This window comes from Bufo gargarizans, chromosome 10 (genome assembly GCF_014858855.1).
Source record: "Bufo gargarizans isolate SCDJY-AF-19 chromosome 10, ASM1485885v1, whole genome shotgun sequence".
Classification (NCBI taxonomy): Eukaryota; Metazoa; Chordata; class Amphibia; order Anura; family Bufonidae; genus Bufo; species Bufo gargarizans.
In genome coordinates, this window is record NC_058089.1 from 23,294,300 (window position 1) to 23,312,971 (window position 18,672).

The window sequence follows — 18,672 nt, forward strand, 5'->3', positions numbered from 1 at the left end:
GCACGCTAATACCGCAGTAGTCAGAAAACATTCAACAGAGGGAATGTGTGTGGGGCCAGACCGTTCCTCCTGATAAATTTAGGGAGGGGCAGGAAAAGAATTCCAGACATTTCTCTGCTCTGATAAACAAAGATTCAAGTTTGCACACACTGGACTGACTTCACAGAGGCATCGACCCAAACACTGTCACCTGTCGCGCTGCGGGCCAAAATCCAACACTCTACACCTCTTGAGACACCTGCTCTAGGACACTCCCAGACCTTTCATACAGAGAGTGTCCTTAGCAAACGAACCTTGAGAACCTCCTATGAGACATCTCTTCCCATTTCTCTACCAGCAACCGACACAGACAACTTGACCATCTCAAAGATGTCTTACCTCTCGTCAGTCACCCGTCCGCTCCTTCATTCCTCACCATATAGGGTCTTCCGAAGTGGCTTGGAGCGTGTTAATGATAACTCCACAGAAGTAATTCAAGGTGAAATTCTCCGTAGAGTACCCTTTTAACTCCTTCCTATCCAAAGTTCGCAACTTAGAGGGTAGATTCGTCTTCAGTGTTGCCGTTTCCTTTTTTTGCAATCCAAACATCCTACTTATCACTTGTACCGTCACCCCACCCCCTACACAGCTCACCTCTCCAGACCCTCCTTGCACTTAGTTTACACAAACTCTATCCTGAAATTTCCAACCCCTTCAGCTTCTTTCAGGCAACATCCCTCTCCATATTAATCTTCCTCTTCCGAGAGTCCTTCATCGGACGCAGTCTCCGCACTCTCGGTTCTCTCCCGTTTGCAGGCACAACAGTATAGCGGGTATATTTACACATTTGATATGTTCCTTACCTTCTCTCTTCCCTGACCGTTTACACCAGCTGGATAAAAGCACTAAGGAAGGAGGGGAAAATCCTGCACAGGCACTTACCATTCAGCTGCTGGGGGGAGTACGCCTCTGATCCGGAGTCCGGGGGAGAGTCAGGTAAAGTGCTGACGAGGAGGAAGATGGAGAAAATGCTTTACAGTCATCTCATGTATTGTTCATATATTCCTACCAGTTATTAGAATATAAAGCTTTACGACCACTTTAACCAAAAGGAAGATCTCTTGATCTTAGGGTTGGAGACATTTTAAGGGTATGTCCACACGTAACTAAAAATACGGCTAATAAAACTGTGACAAGAACCGCATGTATTACCGCAAATCCACAGCTGATGATTCACGTGTGGACCCAGCCTAAGAAGGTAGCAGGAAAGATATACGTGATATATTAACAATTCTGAATTTTTAAAGGCCAGAACTGTTCTAACTCTCTTTCCGTACAGATAAAAAAGAAAGGGATTATAAGCAGTGATGGCCAGTTCGCCTGCGAACACAGGCGAGCTACCATCTTAACTCACAAGTCCGGCAAGGCACAGGTAAGTCCTTACCTGTGCCTGTGCGCGAGCCGGTCTGAAATGAAATGCGGTCTACGGGAGCAGGCAGTTCCGAGAACAGCAGCCGGGGGCCTTCATCGGGCTGTTCTCGGAACTGCCTGCACCCGTAGACCACATTTCATTTCATACCGGACTTACCTGTGCCTCGTCAAACTTGTGAGCTAAGATGGCAGCTCGCATGTGTTTGCTGGCGAACACGGCGAACTGGCCAACACTGATTATGAGATCTCCAAGCCTTGAGGGACATCTAACCAGGCTTGGAGATGCTGGATTTGGTGCTTCGCGCTGGTTTCCCTTTCATGTGTACTTAAAGGAAACCTCCATGGTTCCATCAGGAGTACAGCTACTTTTCTGCTTGACCTTTCCATTGTTTCTATTAAAATCACAACTCAAGAATTCCCAAATTCCCTGTCGGAGGAGCATACGTTTACCCTACAAGGTGTACATCACAAACTTTAGGTAGAGATGTTGCCAGCGGAGCTCATTTTGCATAGTCTCTAAGCCCTATGAAATGTAGGCTGTGAGGGCATGTTAGGAGTTGTAGTTTTGCCACAGCTGGAGAGACATGAGGAGGAGGACAGTTCATTAAAAGATCATAAACACTTAGGGCTCATGCACACAACCGTTTGTATTTTGCGGTTCACAAAACATGTATCCGCAAAAAAAAACATCCGTATTGCATCCGTTTTTTTGTACGGATCCATTGTAACAATGCCTGTCCTTGTCCGCAAAATGGACAAGAATAGGACATGTTCGATTTTTTTGCAGAACGGACATATGGAAATGGAATGCAAACGGAGTAATTGCCGTTTTTTGTGGACCCATTGAAGTGAATGGTTCCGCATACAGACCAGTAAAGAAATGGAACAGAAATGGAAAAAAAAAAATACATGAGCCCTTAAATGGATGTTCCAGAACCAAAAAAGTTTCCTCCTGGGCTGTATATGTTATAAGAAAAAAAGATAACAGAACTCATACTCAGCCAGCCCATCCTCCACCATTGCCATTCTGACGGTGCCAGGGTCCCCACTGCGCTCCACCTCCTGCTCCCACCTTGACCTGGCAGGAAATGGCTGGGATTGTCGCTCAGCCGATCGCTAGTGAGAAGGTGGGTCATCCCTGCAGTCAGTGATTGGCTGAGTGGCACTCACATCCATTTACAGCTAAGTTGAGACAGGAGCAAAAAGTGGAGCGAGCACAGTGGGACCCATCACTGCAAGAACAGCAAGGTGAAAATCAGTTCTGTTATTTTTGGGCAGTTCTAATGTAACTGTTATGTTCAAATGTAATGTGCCTGGTTCACCAGCAGGTGGCAGCCAGAACGGCAGAGCTACAGTTAGGTCGAATGGAGCTTTCCATTCCATTCTAACCCCCCTCTGTGGAGGAGTGGGCGGGTCCCACTTCCTGCAGGAAGGGTGGGGATCAGCTTTAGTTAGTCTAGTTTACCCCCTGCTAGGGGAAGGAGGGTGTGCTGGGCACGTCTCTGCTGGATCTGTCCAGGCCAAGCTAAGCCAGCCAGAGCACCTTCAGCTCTGCTGGATATGGAGGCCACAGCTTAAGGGTCCATTCACACGTCCGCAAAATGGGTCCGCATCCTTTCCGCAATTTTGCGGACCCATTCATTCTCTATGGGGACGGAATGTGCTGTCCGCATCCACATTTGCGGATCCGCACTTCCGCATCCGTGCTTCCGTTTCCGCAAAAAAATAGAACATGTCCTATTCTTGTCCGCAATTGCGGACAAGAACAGGCATATTCTATTATGTCGGCAATGTGCGGTCCGCAAAATGCGGAAAGCACATTGCCGCTTTCCGTGTTTTGCGGATCCGTGTCTCCGTGTATCCGCAAAACACATTGCGGACGTGTGAATGGAGCCTAAAGCCTCAGGAGCCAGGAGGAGAGTTCCCCGGCATAATTAAGAGACAGACTACAGAGAGAAGTTGCAGCATAAAAAAGAAGCTAAGTTATACAGCAAGCCTGTCAGCACAGCAGAGCCAGAGAGCAACAGATGTAGCAGAGTTGAGTTTGCCTTCAAGAGTTTTAATGCCAAAACCTGCTGGGACCAAACAAGGGCTGGAAGTGTCTGATGAAAGTTTATCAAAGTAAAGCTGCTATTCAACTTCATCACAAGGTCTGGACTCAATTATTTCTTCAAATTCCTCAACTATTTCCCCCTATTTGTCTGCTTTGGAGCCAACGCCTGGGGTCCAACCGTATCCAGGTAGGAGCACCGTGTCACTCACTTACACTAGAAGGGACATTTTAAGCCACCCTATACCACTCGGCCATTCCTACACTTGGGTACCAACCCTTGGCGGCCTGTTGCGCATGCAATAAAGATATGGTAAGGTTTTTTATGCGCATTACGTTTTCCTCTCTGGTAGCACCCCCTGCTGTTTATGCTTCTGGTCCACCTTCTCCTGCATTCAGAGGTGGACGGACATGCTCAGTAGCTTCCCTGCTCCCTTCCCCTCCACTCTGTGTACACAAAGTGATAGTAAAGCAGTTGACGTGGTCCAAACACTGTTCTTTCCTTTCTCCCTACTTCACCAAAATATGTAGCTATAGCTCTGTCTAGACCAGGCATCCTCAAACTGCGGCCCTCCATCCTCAAACTACAACTCCCACAATGCCCTGCTGTAGGCTGATACCTGTAGGCTGTTCGGGCATGCTGGGAGTTGTAGTTTTGAAACAGCTGGAGGGCCACAGTTTGAGGATGCCTGGTCTAGACAGTGGCCTAGTTGCCAGAGGCTGTCCATGACAACAGTAGTTACAGTTTGCATTCATATAGTTACAGTTTGTATTACTCCAGATATTTTCATTTTTTATTACATTCGTTGGATACATTAACCCATTAAAGATATTGAGTAGTGTTGAGTGAACTTCACACATTGCACCCGCGCGGAATACTCGCCCGTGTGAAAGGGGCCTAACTATAAGATTGGTGGTCATTTTTTGTATGCCCTGGTGATATGCAGTGCATTGATACTGTGAACTGTAGCAGGGGTACATATGCGGCACCTTGCGAGTCACGTTGCGACCCCATTGCGTTTCATGGCTGCACTGCTGCACAGCAATCTTTGAATGTGCGAGGGGTGTTGTGACCAAAATCACTGTACAGCCCAGACCCAGGTACGACACATAAGAAGACATCAGTAATATAAATATCACATATGCATTAGGAGTTTCAAGTTATTCCTCTATTGACACTGCCTTCTCGTTTTGAGGGTTCGGCATCTCATATCATTGACTTTCCAGTCCCACTTTATCCCTTCAACCTTTTGCTAGCACTTACCCGGCTGCATAGCTGGTTTTAGGTTCTGCTTTGATAGGAAGCTCAGGTCCGCTCATGCACATTGGAGGTCCCTGGTATCCTTTGGGATTGACCATGGCATTGTTGTTATTGCAGTTGAGGTGTGATTGGAACGGAGGCCCCCCACATGAGCCACTCATACCAGGCCGCACTGGCATTTGCTGACCCATGTGGAAGACCCCACCTGAGTTGGCTGGTCCACCATGGCCTAAATTTGAGATGACCCCAGGTCCGTGGATTCCAGTGGAGGTACAAGGTTGACCAGGGTTTGCATAGCTGGAGGAAGGGGGGATGTCCGGGAAACAGCTGCATTGGAAACATAAAAATAGGTATTTCAGTATACAGAAAATACATTCACACTGCTCATGTATAAGTTAGGGCTCTTTCACACTTGCGTTATTGTCTTCCGGCATAGAGTTCCGTCGTCGGGGCTCTATGCCGGAAGAATCCTGATCAGGATTATCCTAATGCATTCTGAATGGAGTGAAATCCGTTCAGGATGCATCAGGATGTCTTCAGTTCCGGAACGGAACGTTTTTTGGCCGGAGAAAATACCGCAGCATGCTGCGCTTTTTGCTCCGGCCAAAAAAACTGAAGACTTGCCGCAAGGCCGGATCCGGAATAAATGCCCATTGAAAGGCATTGATCCGGATCCGACCTTAAGCTAAACGTCGTTTCGGCGCATTGCCGGATCCGACGTTTAGCTTTTTTAGAGTGGTTACCATGGCTGCCGGGACGCTAAAGTCCTGGCAGCCATGGTAAAGTGTAGCGGGGAGCAGCATACTTACCGTCCGTGCGGCTCCCGGGGCGCTCCAGAGTGACGTCAGGGCGCTCCAGGCGCATGGATGAAGTGATCGCATGGCACGTCATCCATGCGCATGGAACGCTCTGACGTCACTCTGGAGCGCCCCGGGAGCCGCACGGACGGTAAGTATACCGCTCCCCCGCTCCCCACTACTACTATGGCAACCAGGACTTTAATAGCGTCCTGGCTGCCATAGTAACACTGAACGCATTTTGAAGACGGATCCGTCTTCAAATGCTTTCAGTACACTTGTGTTTTTCCGGATCCGGCGTGTAATTCCGGCAAGTGGAGTACACACCGGATCCGGACAACGCAAGTGTGAAAGAGGCCTTACTCGGTGAGTTGCAGAAGAACAGAGACGTGTCCAACATAAACTGTATCACGTTACGTATGAAGAATGTCCCAATAGAGACCAAAAAATTCCGGGGCACATTTATTAAGACCTGCGTTTTAGACGCCATAGCTGGTGGTGGATCTGCCAGGCCTCTCTATAACTTTGGCGCATCCAGCACCAGTTCTAGATGTAAGACAGCTTCCGATAAAGCCGGTATGGATATGGGGCCATTCACACGTCCGCAAATTGCACGGACATCGGCGGACCGCACATGTCAGGCACTTTAGTGGAAATGCCTTTCTTGTTCGTGTCTGCGGACAAGAATAGGACATGTTCTATTTTTTTGCGGAATGGAAGTGCGGATGTGGACAGCACACTGTGTGCTGTCCGCATCTTTTCCGGCCCCATTGAAAATGAATGTGTCCGCACACGTTCCGCAACATTGCAGAACGGATGCGGACCCATTCATGCAGATGTGTGAATGGACCCTAAAACCGATTTGAATATTGCACATTCACAGCTGCCATGATGATCATGATGGATTCTTCAATATCTTGGTGCAAACAATCAGTGGAGCACATGGAGACCTTTTTCAATAAAAATCGCCAGATGACTATTCACAATGGAGACATGTTTTATGGAGGATGAGTGATTATAAGGCCCTGTGAGTCACGTAACCTTCAGTTCAGTAGTGAAGCCACTGAGGCATGAGATTCTTCTGGGGAAATGTACTAAGCTTTGTTAATAGCAACCACTAAACAGTGGAGATCTCCACACTGCATTGCTGGACGTGGACAAGCCCTTCCATAACCATGGTCCACGGACATTGTAAATTTGGTTCCTTCATTTTAAGACTTTCCACATTTTGTATTATGACAAAATGCTTGCATTCATTGAGATCAGATATTTTTATGGACCTTGGCTTGGTGCATGGGATTCCAGGAATGCTGAAGCAGGAAAGGGTCTTGCCTAAATGTTGACACAGGTTTTGAAGTTCTCAACCCTGTAGACTCTCATAGTAAACAGTTGCACTAGAGCAAGATGGTTCCGACCAAACTATGAAAGACCATTATCCCTCCTCAGAGTTGTGCACGAAAGGGGTTGTCCCATCCAGGACACTGATGGCATATCGAAAGGATGTGCCATAAATGTAAAAAAGGAGCTGGTCCTACTCCTATCTCCATAACAGGGCCCCCAAAGTGTAGGAGACCACACCATGCTTTCTCACCATTCACTGTTTTGGGAGTTCCAAAAATAGCCAAGTGAGCACACTTGGCTATTTTCCTAATTCCCATAGCAGTGAATGGCGAGAAAGTCACGCAAGTGCTGCCATCCCTCCATTCACCACTATGGGCAGTAGCATACCTGTAATAGAGGCCCAGGGTGAGGGCTAGCTCGGCATGGAACTTGTTCTTCCCTTCCCCGCTTAAAAACACATAATTTTCATGCAGATGCCACTAGGGGGAGCTCAATTCAAAAAGATTATTACAGCTTCCATTGTAGTTGTATTCAAACCTATTCACTGAGCTCCCCCTAGTGGTGGCAGCAGGCAGCCAGGTAGCTTTGTAATAGAAAGAAGCAGATTTATCAATGTGATTTTGCCAGTTTTGTGGTGTAAATAAATTGAGAAATATGGTTTTCAGAACGAACTCCATATATTTGAAGCACCTGATTCACTTTTGCCAACATAAAAGTCTGATAAAGTGGGAGAGTCCGAAGACAACTTTTTTAAATTACAATTTGTAAAAATTTGTCAGAATCTGGGGCGTTGCACTTGTTCAGCATTGCCTGAGAGTGATTGATGCATGTACGCTGGGAAACTAGGTGCGGAGGGCCCATACTAAGTTCCGCTGTGGGACCCTATGAGATCAGTATATGCCATAGTCTATGGGACTTCTGAAAATAGCCGATAGCAGCGGATCATATCCCACAGGTGGGACCTACACCTATCTGACATTTATGGCATATCCTAGTGATACCTAACAGTCTATTGAGGCTGGGTCCAATCTCTGGAAGACCTGGCCCCTCCATTAGAGGGCATTGTCCCTAACATCCATGGGTTAGGGGATAAAATGTCTGATTGGCGGGTGTCCGACCATTGGGTGCAACCAGTGCTCCCACCCGCGTGGGTGCAATGCGTTTTTATGCGTTTTTAACGCACGTGATAAAAAACTGAAGGTTTACAAACAACATCTCCTAGCAACCATCAGTGAAAAACGCACTGCATCCGCACTTGCTTCCGGATGCAACGTGTTTTTCCCTGAAGCCGCATTCACTTCTATGGGGCCAGGGCTGGGTGTAAAACGCTGAATATAGAACATGCTGCATTTTTTAATGCAACGCAGAACTGATGTGTGAAAAAAAAAAAACGCTAATGTGCACAGACCTATTGAAATAAATGGGTCAGGATTAATTCACGGGTGCTATGCGTTCACGTCACGCATTGCACCCACGCAGAAAACTCACTCGTGTGAAAGGGGCCTTACTCTTTCATATCACCAACCTGAAAATAAAAGCTGGAATCTGATGAGTTGCTATAGGCAAACCTACCAAACTTTTTTTTTTTTCTGCATTAGTTTATTTTTTATTTTTTTAATGACAAATGCAGTATCCACTTTGTCCACTAGATGTCGTCTGTGCAGTACAAAACTGTGTGGTGCAGATCTCAGAATGGCAGCTAGTGAGATGTTTTCTCTGTTCCTTTCATGAGTTTACAGAAGAGCCCACACAGCAAAACCAAAGTCCAGCAAGTCTGTGTTGCAATGGTTTAGGTAAAAAGGAGTTATTTCTATTTCAGAGCACATTTAACTCTTTCATAGCTGTGCTTCTGTGCTTTCTTAGCAATGTTTGCATGTGTTGGTTAAATGTTTTTGTTCCTTATTTCTGTTCTGTCTATCTAATCTGTCTATATATATATATATATATATATATATATATATATCTGTTATCTATCTACCTATCTATTAGAGAGATACTTTTTTTCTTTTTACCAAATAGCAAATGCTTTTATTTTTGGGCAAATAGACAGTAGAAAAAAATATATATATAAATATATATATATATATATATATATATATATATATATATACACAATTTTTTTTTATTTTTTTATTATGCACTCAAACCTCTAAAAAATATTATTTTTTCCTGGGGTGGGAGTGGGGGTTGTTCGCGTACATTTTTATTATTTATTACTTTGTTTTAATTATTTTACATTATACAGTATTTTTATGACATCTCCCTCCGAAAGGGTCAGAAAATATATATATTTTTTCCACATTTTTTGTGCCTACCATAGGAGCAGCAGTTACCACCGTACATTGGGAGGACAGCGCCGATCATGTGGCAAATGGATCTAGATAAACCCAGCAGCTGGACCAGTCTGCAGCCTCCATGTGTGTACACAGCAGTCATGATTGTGAAGGCGGAAATGTCAAGATCATGGTCGCACAAACTTCTGTGTGTGATGGTTATTAAGGGGTTAAGAAGTTCCGAAATAACGTGTTCTCAATCCGGTTTAAAGGGACATACCAAGTCACTGGCACACATCAGAAGACTGCATTGGTCTATATCACAAATGTAGAGACTGAAAGGTTGGCTCTATGACTCATAACTCTGTGGAAAGGGTTAATAACATATCAGGGAATTCTTATTCATGCGATTCCCAAAGTAGTCTTTATTACGGCTCCGGGATAAAGCTTCTCCTTTTACAACTGTGCATTGATAAAGGAGTTCTGATGCAATTACATGGGCGAAATGTCCTAGATATCAGAAGAATAGCCTCCCAGCATCGTGCAGCTAATAGGCTCCTTTATTATATTATTATTATTATTATTATACTCACATCTACAAAATGATAATGGATGTCCTCTAGTTACCTTTAAAGCGGACTTCTCACCTCTCCTGACATAAGGTTTTTTTAGTTACTTTCTATTTTGCTTTCCCCATGTATTAACAGTTCTGGAGCATCTACAGTATTCTTATGGCTCTGTGTCGTGCCATTCCTTTATTATTCCTGTTAGAAATTATGAATGAATGACTAGCAGACTGCAATGAATGGCCAGATGGGTTTTTACCAGTTGGGGGCGTGTCCTTGCACAGTCTGAGAAAATAGAAAGCTGATCCTCTTTTGTTTAAGGCTGGCTTCACACGGCCGTTGCGGGAAAAGGTGCGGGTGCGTTGCGGGAACACGCACGATTTTTCTGCGCGAGTGCAAAACATTGTAATGCGTTTTGCACTCGTGTGAGAAATATCACGCATGTTTGGTACCCAAACCCGAAGTTCTTCACAGAAGTTCGGGCTTGGGATCGGTGTTCTGTAGATTGTATTATTTTCCCTTATAACATGGTTATAAGGGAAAATAATAGCATTCTGAATACAGAATGCATAGTAAAATAGCGTTGGAGGGGTTAAAAAAAAATAAAAAATGATTTAACTCACCATAATCCACTTGATCGCGGAGCCGGCATCTCCTTCTGTCTTCATCTTAGCTGTGTGTAGGAACAGGACCTGTGGTGACGTCACTCCGGTCATCACATGATCCATCACATGATCTTTTACCATGGTGATGGATCATGTGATGACCGAAGTGACATCACCACAGGTCCTGTTACTGCACACAGCTAAGATGAAGACAGAAGGAGATGCCGGCTGCGCGATCAAGTGGATTAAGATGAGTTAAAAAAAAAATTTTAACCCCTCCAGCGCTATTTTACTATGCATTCTGTATTCAGAATGCTATTATTTTCCCTTATAACCAGGTTATTAGGGAAAATAATAATGATCGGGTCTCCATCCCAATTGTCTCCTAGCAACCGTGCGTGAAAATCGCACCGCATCCGCACTTGCTTGCGGATGCTTGCGATTTTCACCCAGACCCATTCATTTCTATGGGGCCTGCGTTACGTGAAAAACGCAGAATATAGAACATGCTGCGATTTTCACGCAACGCACAAGTAATGCGTGAAAATCACCGCTCATGTGAAGAGCCCCATAGAAATGAATGGGTCGGGATTCAGTGCGGGTGCAATGCGTTCAACTCACGCATCGCATCCGGGCGGAATACTCGCCCGTGTGAAAGGGGCCTAACCCTTTCAGGACCACACCATTTTTCAACTTTCTGCCCAGGCCATTTTTTAGCAAATCTGACCAGTGTCATTTTATGTGGTAATAACTTTAAAACGCTTTTACTTATCCAGGCCATTCTGAGATTGTTTTCTCGTCACATATTGTACTTCATGAGAGTGGTAAAATGTAGTCAAAACATTTTATTTTTATTTATGAAAAAATACCAAATTTACCAAAAGTTTGCAAAAATTAGCAAATTTCCAAATTTCAATTTCTCTACTTTTATAATAGATAGTAATAACTCCAAAAATAGTTATAACTTTACATTCCCCATATGTCTACTTCATGTTTGGGTTAACAGCCAAACAAAACTCAATATTTATTGCCCTGAATCCTGTCCTGAGTTTACAGAAACACCCCATATGTGGTCGAAAAACTGCTGTACGGGCACACGGCAGAGCGCAGAAGGAAAGGAACGCCATATGGTTTTTGGAAGGCAGATTTCACTGGGATAATTTTAAGCTGCCATGTCACATTTGAAGACCCCCTGATGCACCCCTAGAGTAGAAACTCCAAAAAAGTGACCCCATTTTAGAAACTACACCCCTCAAGGTATTCAAAACAGATTTTACAAACTTCATTAACCCTTTAGGTGTTCCACAAGAATTAATGGAAAATGGAGATGAAATTTCAGAATTTGACTTTTTGGGCAGATTTTCCATTTTAATAAATTTTTTCCAGTAAGGGTGGGTTCACACTAGCGTTAGGGATTCCGTTATGGCTTTCTGTTATAACATGGTTATAACAGAATCCATTAGACAAGAAGGACAGATCTGTTCTTCTGCCCATAGACTTGTATTTTGACGGAATGCAAAACGGAAGCCTTTAAAAGGCAGTCCGTTTGCTCTCCGTCCTAATAGAAGTCTATGGAAATCAAAACAGATCGGTCTGGGTCCCGTTATGCAAGACTGAAAACAAACATACGCCTTTTTGATCACTTGGTGTTGCACTTTTAGTGATGTAAGGTGACAAAAAAATGTCACCGTTTTTATTTTATTTTTTTGACGGTGTTTACCTGAGGGGTAGGGTCATGAAGCCGGTCGATATGGACGCGGCAATACCTAATATGTATACTTTTCTTTTTTTCCTTTAAAAAAAAAAAATGTAACTTTTTTTGTTTGTTTTTTTGTTTTGTTTTTTTTTGTTTTTTTTACTTGAAACTTCATTTTTTGTAAAACTTTTTTTTTTTTTTACTTCTTTTATCACTTTATTTTTTGTCCCACTCTGGGACTTCAACTTTTGGGGGTCTGATCCCCTTTACAATGCTTCTGTATTGTCATGCATTGGCCTCATGCACACGACAGTATTTTTTCATGGTCCGCAAAAACGGGGTTCCGTTGGTCCGTGATCCGTGACCGTTTTTTCGTCCGTGGGTCTTCCTTGATTTTTGGAGGATCCACGGACATGAAAAAAAAGTCGTTTTGGTGTCCGCCTGGCCGTGCGGAGCCAAACGGATCCGTCCTGAATTACAATGCAAGTCAATGGGGACGGATCCGTTTGATGTTGACACAATATGGTGCCATTTCAAACGGATCCGTCCCCATTGACTTTCAATGTAAAGTCTGGAGTTCTTTTATACCATCGGATTGGAGTTTTCTCCAATCCGATGGTATATTTTAACTTGAAGCGTCCCCATCACCATGGGAACGCCTCTATGTTAGAATATACTGTCAGATATGAGCTACTTTGTGAAACTCAGATCCGACAGTATATTCTAACACAGAAGCGTTCCCATGGTGATGGGGACGCTTCTAGTTAGAATACACTACAAACTTTGTACAAGACTGCCCCCTGCTGCCTGGCAGCACCCGATCTCTTACAGGGGGCCGTGATCAGCACAATTAACTCCTCAGGTGCCGCACCTGAAGGGGTTAATTGTACTATCATATCCCCCTGTAAGAGATCAGGGCTGCCAGGCAGCAGGGGGCAGACCCCCCCCCCCCTCCCCAGTTTGAACATCGTTGGTGGCACAGTGTGCGCCCCCCATCGGGCGCCCCGTCCTCCCTCTAGTGTAATAAATCGTTGGTGGCCAGTGTGCGCCCCCCATCGGCCCCCCCTTCCTCCCTCTAGTGTAATAAATCATTGGTGGCACAGTGTGCGCCCCCCATCGGCCCCCCCTTCCTCCCTCTAGTGTAATAAATCGTTGGTGGCACAGTGTGCGCCCCCCATCGGCCCCCCTCCCTCTATAGCAGTAACAACATTGGTGGCAGTGTGCGGCCTCCCATCTCTCCCCCCCCCCCGATCATTGGTGGCAGTGGAGTTCCGATCGAAGTCCCAGTTTAATCGCTGGGGCTCCGATCGGTAACCATGGCAACCAGGACGCTACTGCAGTCCTGGTTGCCATGGTTACTTAGCAATAGTACAATAGTAGAAGATTCATAGTTACCTGCTTGCTGCTGCGATGTCTGTGTCCGGCCGGGAGCTCCACCTACTGGTAAGTGAAAGGTCTGTGCGGCGCATTGCTAAAGAACTGTCACTTACCAGTAGGAGGAGCTCCCAGCTGGTCACAGACATCGCAGCAGCAAGCAGGTAAGTATGAATCTTCTACTGTTGTACTATTGCTAAGTAACCATGGCAACCAGGGCTGCAGTAGCTTCCTGGTTGCCATGGTTACCGATCGGAGCCCCAGCGATTAAACTGGGACTCCGATCGGAACTCCGCTGCCACCAATGATGGGGGGGGGGGGGGAGATGGGAGGCCGCACACTGGCCACCAATGCTGTTACTGCTATAGAGGGAGGGGGGCCGATGGGGGGCGCACACTGTGCCACCAACGATTTATAACAATAGAGGGAGGAAGGGGGGGCCCGATGGGGGGCGCACACTGTGCCACCAACGATTTATAACAATAGAGGGAGGAAGGGGGGGCCCGATGGGGGGCGCACACTGTGCCACCAACGATTTATAACAATAGAGGGAGGAAGGGGGGGCCCGATGGGGGGGCGCTCACTGTGCCACCAACGATTTATAACAATAGAGGGAGGAAGGGGGGGCCCGATGGGGGGGTGCTCACTGTGCCACCAATGATTTATTACACTAGAGGGAGGAAGGGGGTCCGATGGGGGGCGCACACTGTGCCACCAATGATATTCAAACTGGGGAGGGGGGGGGGGTCTGCCCCCTGCTGCCTGGCAGCCCTGATCTCTTACAGGGGGATATGATAGTACAATTAACCCCTTCAGGTGCCGCACCTGACGGGGTTAATTGTGCTATCATATCCCCCTGTAAGAGATCGGGTGCTGCCAGGCAGCAGGGGGCAGTCTTGTACAAAGTTTGTAGTGTATTCTAACTAGAAGCGTCCCCATCACCATGGGAACGCCTCTGTGTTAGAATATACTGTCGGATATGAGTTTTCACGAAGTGAAAACTTAGATCTGAAAAAGCTTTTATGCAGACGGATCTTCGGATCCGTCTGTATGAAAGCAACCTACGGCCACGGATCACGGACACGGATGCCAATCTTGTGTGCATCCGTGTTCTTTCACGGACCCATTGACTTGAATGGGTCCGTGAACCGTTGTCCGTCAAAAAAAATAGGACAGGTCATATTTTTTTGACGGACAGGATACACGGATCACGGCCTCGGCTGCAAAACGGTGCATTTTCCGATTTTTCCACGGACCCATTGAAAGTCAATGGGTCAGCGAAAAAAAACGGAAAACGGCACAACGGCCACGGATGCACACAACGGTCGTGTGCATGAGGCCATTGTCTGTAAGTGAATTACTGAATGTAAAACACTTCAGCCTGCTTGCCTGTGAGATCCAGGGGGCTGGATCTCACAGGCTCTCAAGGAAGGCATCGGGCTGCCTTCCTTGCCATCGGGTCCCCGTCACAGCAGCGCGGGGACCCGATGCCTGCTCCGATCCCCGCAAGGACATCGCACGTGCCGCGGTCAGCGCTGACCGTGGCACATGAAGGCTTAATGCGCCGGCATCTGTGTTTTCACTGATGCCGGCGCATACAGCAGGGGTCTGGCTATCAGCTCCTGCACCCACCCGATTAGAGCGCCATTCATGTACGGCGCTGGGCTTTAAGTCACATCCGGTTGCGCCGTACATGTTTTAGCAACTACTTGTAATAACAATTCTGGAGCAGCTATTCTTGTAATTCCATGTTATGCCATTCCTTTATTATTCCTGCTAGAAGTTATGAAGTTGATTAAGAGGGCCCGGCAGTGTCAAAGCAGCGAGGCAACATAGAAAATAGTGGCGTTTGGGTGCAAACTCCACTATTGCACCAAAGGCTTAATTTACATATCAGGAGAAAGTGTCATTATTCGAAACGGAGCTTCACATCAACAAAAGGAAAAACAGCATTTTTAGGGCTCTTTCACACTTGCGTTCTTTTGTTCCGGCATAGAGTTCCGTCGTCGGGGCTCTATGCCGGAAGAATCCTGATCAGGATTATCCCCATGCATTCTGAATGGAGAGAAATCCGTTCAGGATGCATCAGGATGTCTTCAGTTCAGGACCAGAACGTTTTTTGGCCGGAGAAAATACTGCAGCATGCTGCGCTTTTTGCTCCGGCCAAAAATCATGAAGACTTGCCGCAAGGCCGGATCCGGAATTAATGCCCATTGAACGGCATTAATCCGGATCTGGCCTTAAGCTAAACGTCGTTTCGGCGCATTGCCGGATCCGACGTTTAGCTTTTTCTGAATGGTTACCATGGCTGCCATGGTAAAGCCATGGTAAAGTCCTGGCAGCCATGGTAAAGTGTAGTGGGGAGCGGGGGGAGCAGTATACTTACCGTCCATGCAGCTCCCGGGGCGCTCCAGAGTGACGTCAGGGCGCCCCAAGCGCATGGATCACGTGATCGCATGGCACGTCATCCATGCGCATGGGGAGCTCTGACGTCATTCTGGAGCGCCCCGGGAGCTGCGCGGACTGTAAGTATACCGCTCCCCCGCTCCTACTATGGCAACCAGGACTTTAATAGCGTCCTGGGTGCCATAGTAACACTGAAAGCATTTTGAAGACGGAACCGTCTTCAAATGCTTTCAGTTCACTTGCGTTTTTCCGGATCCGGCGTGTAATTCCGGTAAATGGGGTACACGACAGATCCGGACAACGCAAGTGTGAAAGAGGCCATGCAAACAGCTGGATAGGCAGGTCACTGGTGACAGATTCCCTTTAAGCTCTGTCCGGTGGATCCTCCAGAATTTATGGCAGCCTGTATTCTGTCAGTGGAGCAGAGTCCATTGCCAGATGTCAGAACGTGTAAGGATGCGGAACGAGAGACTCACATTTCTGAAGAATCCTCTTTACTGATGTATTCCTCTAGGATACTGGTGTCAATTGATGGTTCCAGAGCGCCATTGATATCATGTCCTGAAATACAGAATATGAAAATAGATTTAGGCTGAGATGAGAGCTGCACTTCCACGTGCTGAGATCCATCTAATCCACAGCCCTGTGTTATACCACTCTGTACAGGACAATAAGCAATAGCTGTAAATCTAGCAGGTAAAAGACGTAGTAATGTCCACACCAATCACTGTGAGTAAACCCGCACAACGCAGTCGATTGTTAGGGCTCATGCACACGACCGTATGTATTCTGTGGTCCGCAAAACACGGATCTGTAAAAATACGGATGATGTCCGCGTGACATCTGTATTGCATCAGTTTTGTTTTGCAGATCCATTGTAACAATGCCTATCCTTGTCCGCATAATGGACAGGAATAGGACATGTTCTATCTTTTTTGTGGACATACCGAAACGGAATGCACATGGAGTAATTTCCGTTTTTTGCAGACCCATTGAAGTGAATGGTTCCGCATATGGGCCACAAAAAAAACTGATTGGTCACGGAAATAAAATAACTTTGTGTGCACGAGCCATTTGTAGGACATCTTGCAAATGAATTGAAAATTGAGGGGTGTTAAGAAGATGCCGATGTCCTTTACAGGGGTTATGCTGTGACTGATGTTAGAAAAAAAAAAAACGCAAATCAGATATAATATAGGGCTGTGATGGAAAACCTCCGGCACTCCAGCTGTGGTAAAGCTACAAATCCCAAAATGCACACTTGCTTGGCTGTTCTCAAAGCTCCATAAAAATGAATGGAGCATGCTGGGAGTCGTAGTCTCACCACAGCTGGAGTGTCGCAGGTTAGCCATCACCAACCAGCCCTGTACCTCACATTGATCCAGAGATCTCCCCATTCATTGCTCCAATTGCTCTGCTAGATTATCCCCAGCCTGGCATCTCAGGGGTGTGTCCTTTCTGCTGTAGCTCTCTCCCTGTAAGGCCACTTGCACACGGCTGTATGTATTTTGTGATCCGCAAAAAATATGGATGACATCAGTGTGCATTCCGTATTTTGCGGAACAGCTGGCCCTTCATAGAACAGTACAATCCTTGTCCGTAATTGTGGACAATAATAGGACATGTTTTTTTGCGAAACAGAACTACAAACATATGGAATTCACACGGAGTACCTTCCGTTTTTTTTGCGGACTCATTGAAATATATGGTTCCCTATACGGTTCGCAAAAAAAACGGAACGGACACGGAAAGAAAATACGTTTGTGTGCAAGAGGCCTAACTGCCACCAGCCATATGTTCTTTTAGAAGCTATGGCACTTAGGCCTCTTGAACACGACTGTATTTTCTTTCCGTGTCCGTTCTTTTTTTTTTTGCCGGACCGTATAGGGAACCATTCATTTCAATGGGTCCGCAAAAAAACGGAAGGTACTCCGTGTGCATTCCGTATGTCCGTATTTCCGTTCTGCAAAAATTGAAACGGAGCACATTCAGCCAGCTCGGTGAGACGGACAACAAATATAAGGAAAAGAGCAAACAGCAGGTGGCGCTATACAGTGAATAGTGAATAACTCACTAGCTACACTACATTTCTAATGACATGTAATTACAAAAGTATTCAGATCCTGGGGCTGGTTTGAAAATTGTAGAATATATTTAGTGACACAACTTCTCTATGTGCATATGCTGAATGAGGTATGGACATCAGCATAACCTAATAATACCGCCTGAGCTGGTTTTTCTGAGAGCTCAGGTTTAGGGCTCATGCACACAAATATATTTTGTTTCCGGGTCCGTTTCGTTTTGCCCTTATGAGCAACCATTCACTTCAATGGGGCCGCAAAAAAATAGAACACATCCTATTATTGTCTGCATTACAGACAAGGTTAGGACTGTTCTATTAGGGGCCAGCTGTTCTGTTCCGCAAAATAGGAACGCACATGGACGTCACCCGTATTTTTGGGGGGTCTGTGTTTTGCGGACCGCAAAATACATACATATGGTCGTGTGCATGAGCCCAGGTTTATATTCATCATATAAGTGGCTAGCATACTGAACTACATAGGACCTACACAAGCAGTAAATTGGTGATTGCATCCCAGAGTGATAGCAGTAATCATGTCCGTCACCTGAAGCACATATTTACTGCCCTATAGCCAAATACACTGGTCATGGCAGAATGGTTTATTGGCACCTTTACAGAGCCCACTGAGCGAATCTTCAGCTCTACTTAAAGACATGAAGCGTGCATAAGGCTACTTTCACACTGGCGTTTCTGGGTCCGCTTGTGAGATCCGTTTCAGGGATCTCACAAGCGGCCCAAAATGGACCAGTTCAGCCCCAATGCATTCTGAATGGATAAGAATGAGTTCAGAATGCATCAGTTTGGCTGCGT

At 46.0% G+C, this 18,672-nt stretch overlaps 1 protein-coding gene across 5 annotated transcripts in view; it reads right to left on the reverse strand.

Annotated features, from left to right (window-relative positions):
• Positions 1-18,672, reverse strand: part of MYRF (myelin regulatory factor) — a 143,186-nt gene that overhangs the window by 48,559 nt on the left and 75,955 nt on the right. For 4 of the 5 annotated variants that reach the window (XM_044270622.1, XM_044270623.1, XM_044270621.1 and 1 more), the window contains exons 2-4: positions 16,256-16,340; positions 4,725-5,048; positions 922-983 (exon numbers count right to left, since the gene is read on the reverse strand). In XM_044270622.1, coding sequence (XP_044126557.1) covers positions 922-983; positions 4,725-5,048; positions 16,256-16,340 — 471 coding nt within the window. Of the gene's footprint in view, positions 1-378; positions 902-921; positions 984-4,724; positions 5,049-16,255; positions 16,341-18,672 lie in introns of those variants that run through there. The other variant, XM_044270625.1, reaches the window with a different exon arrangement.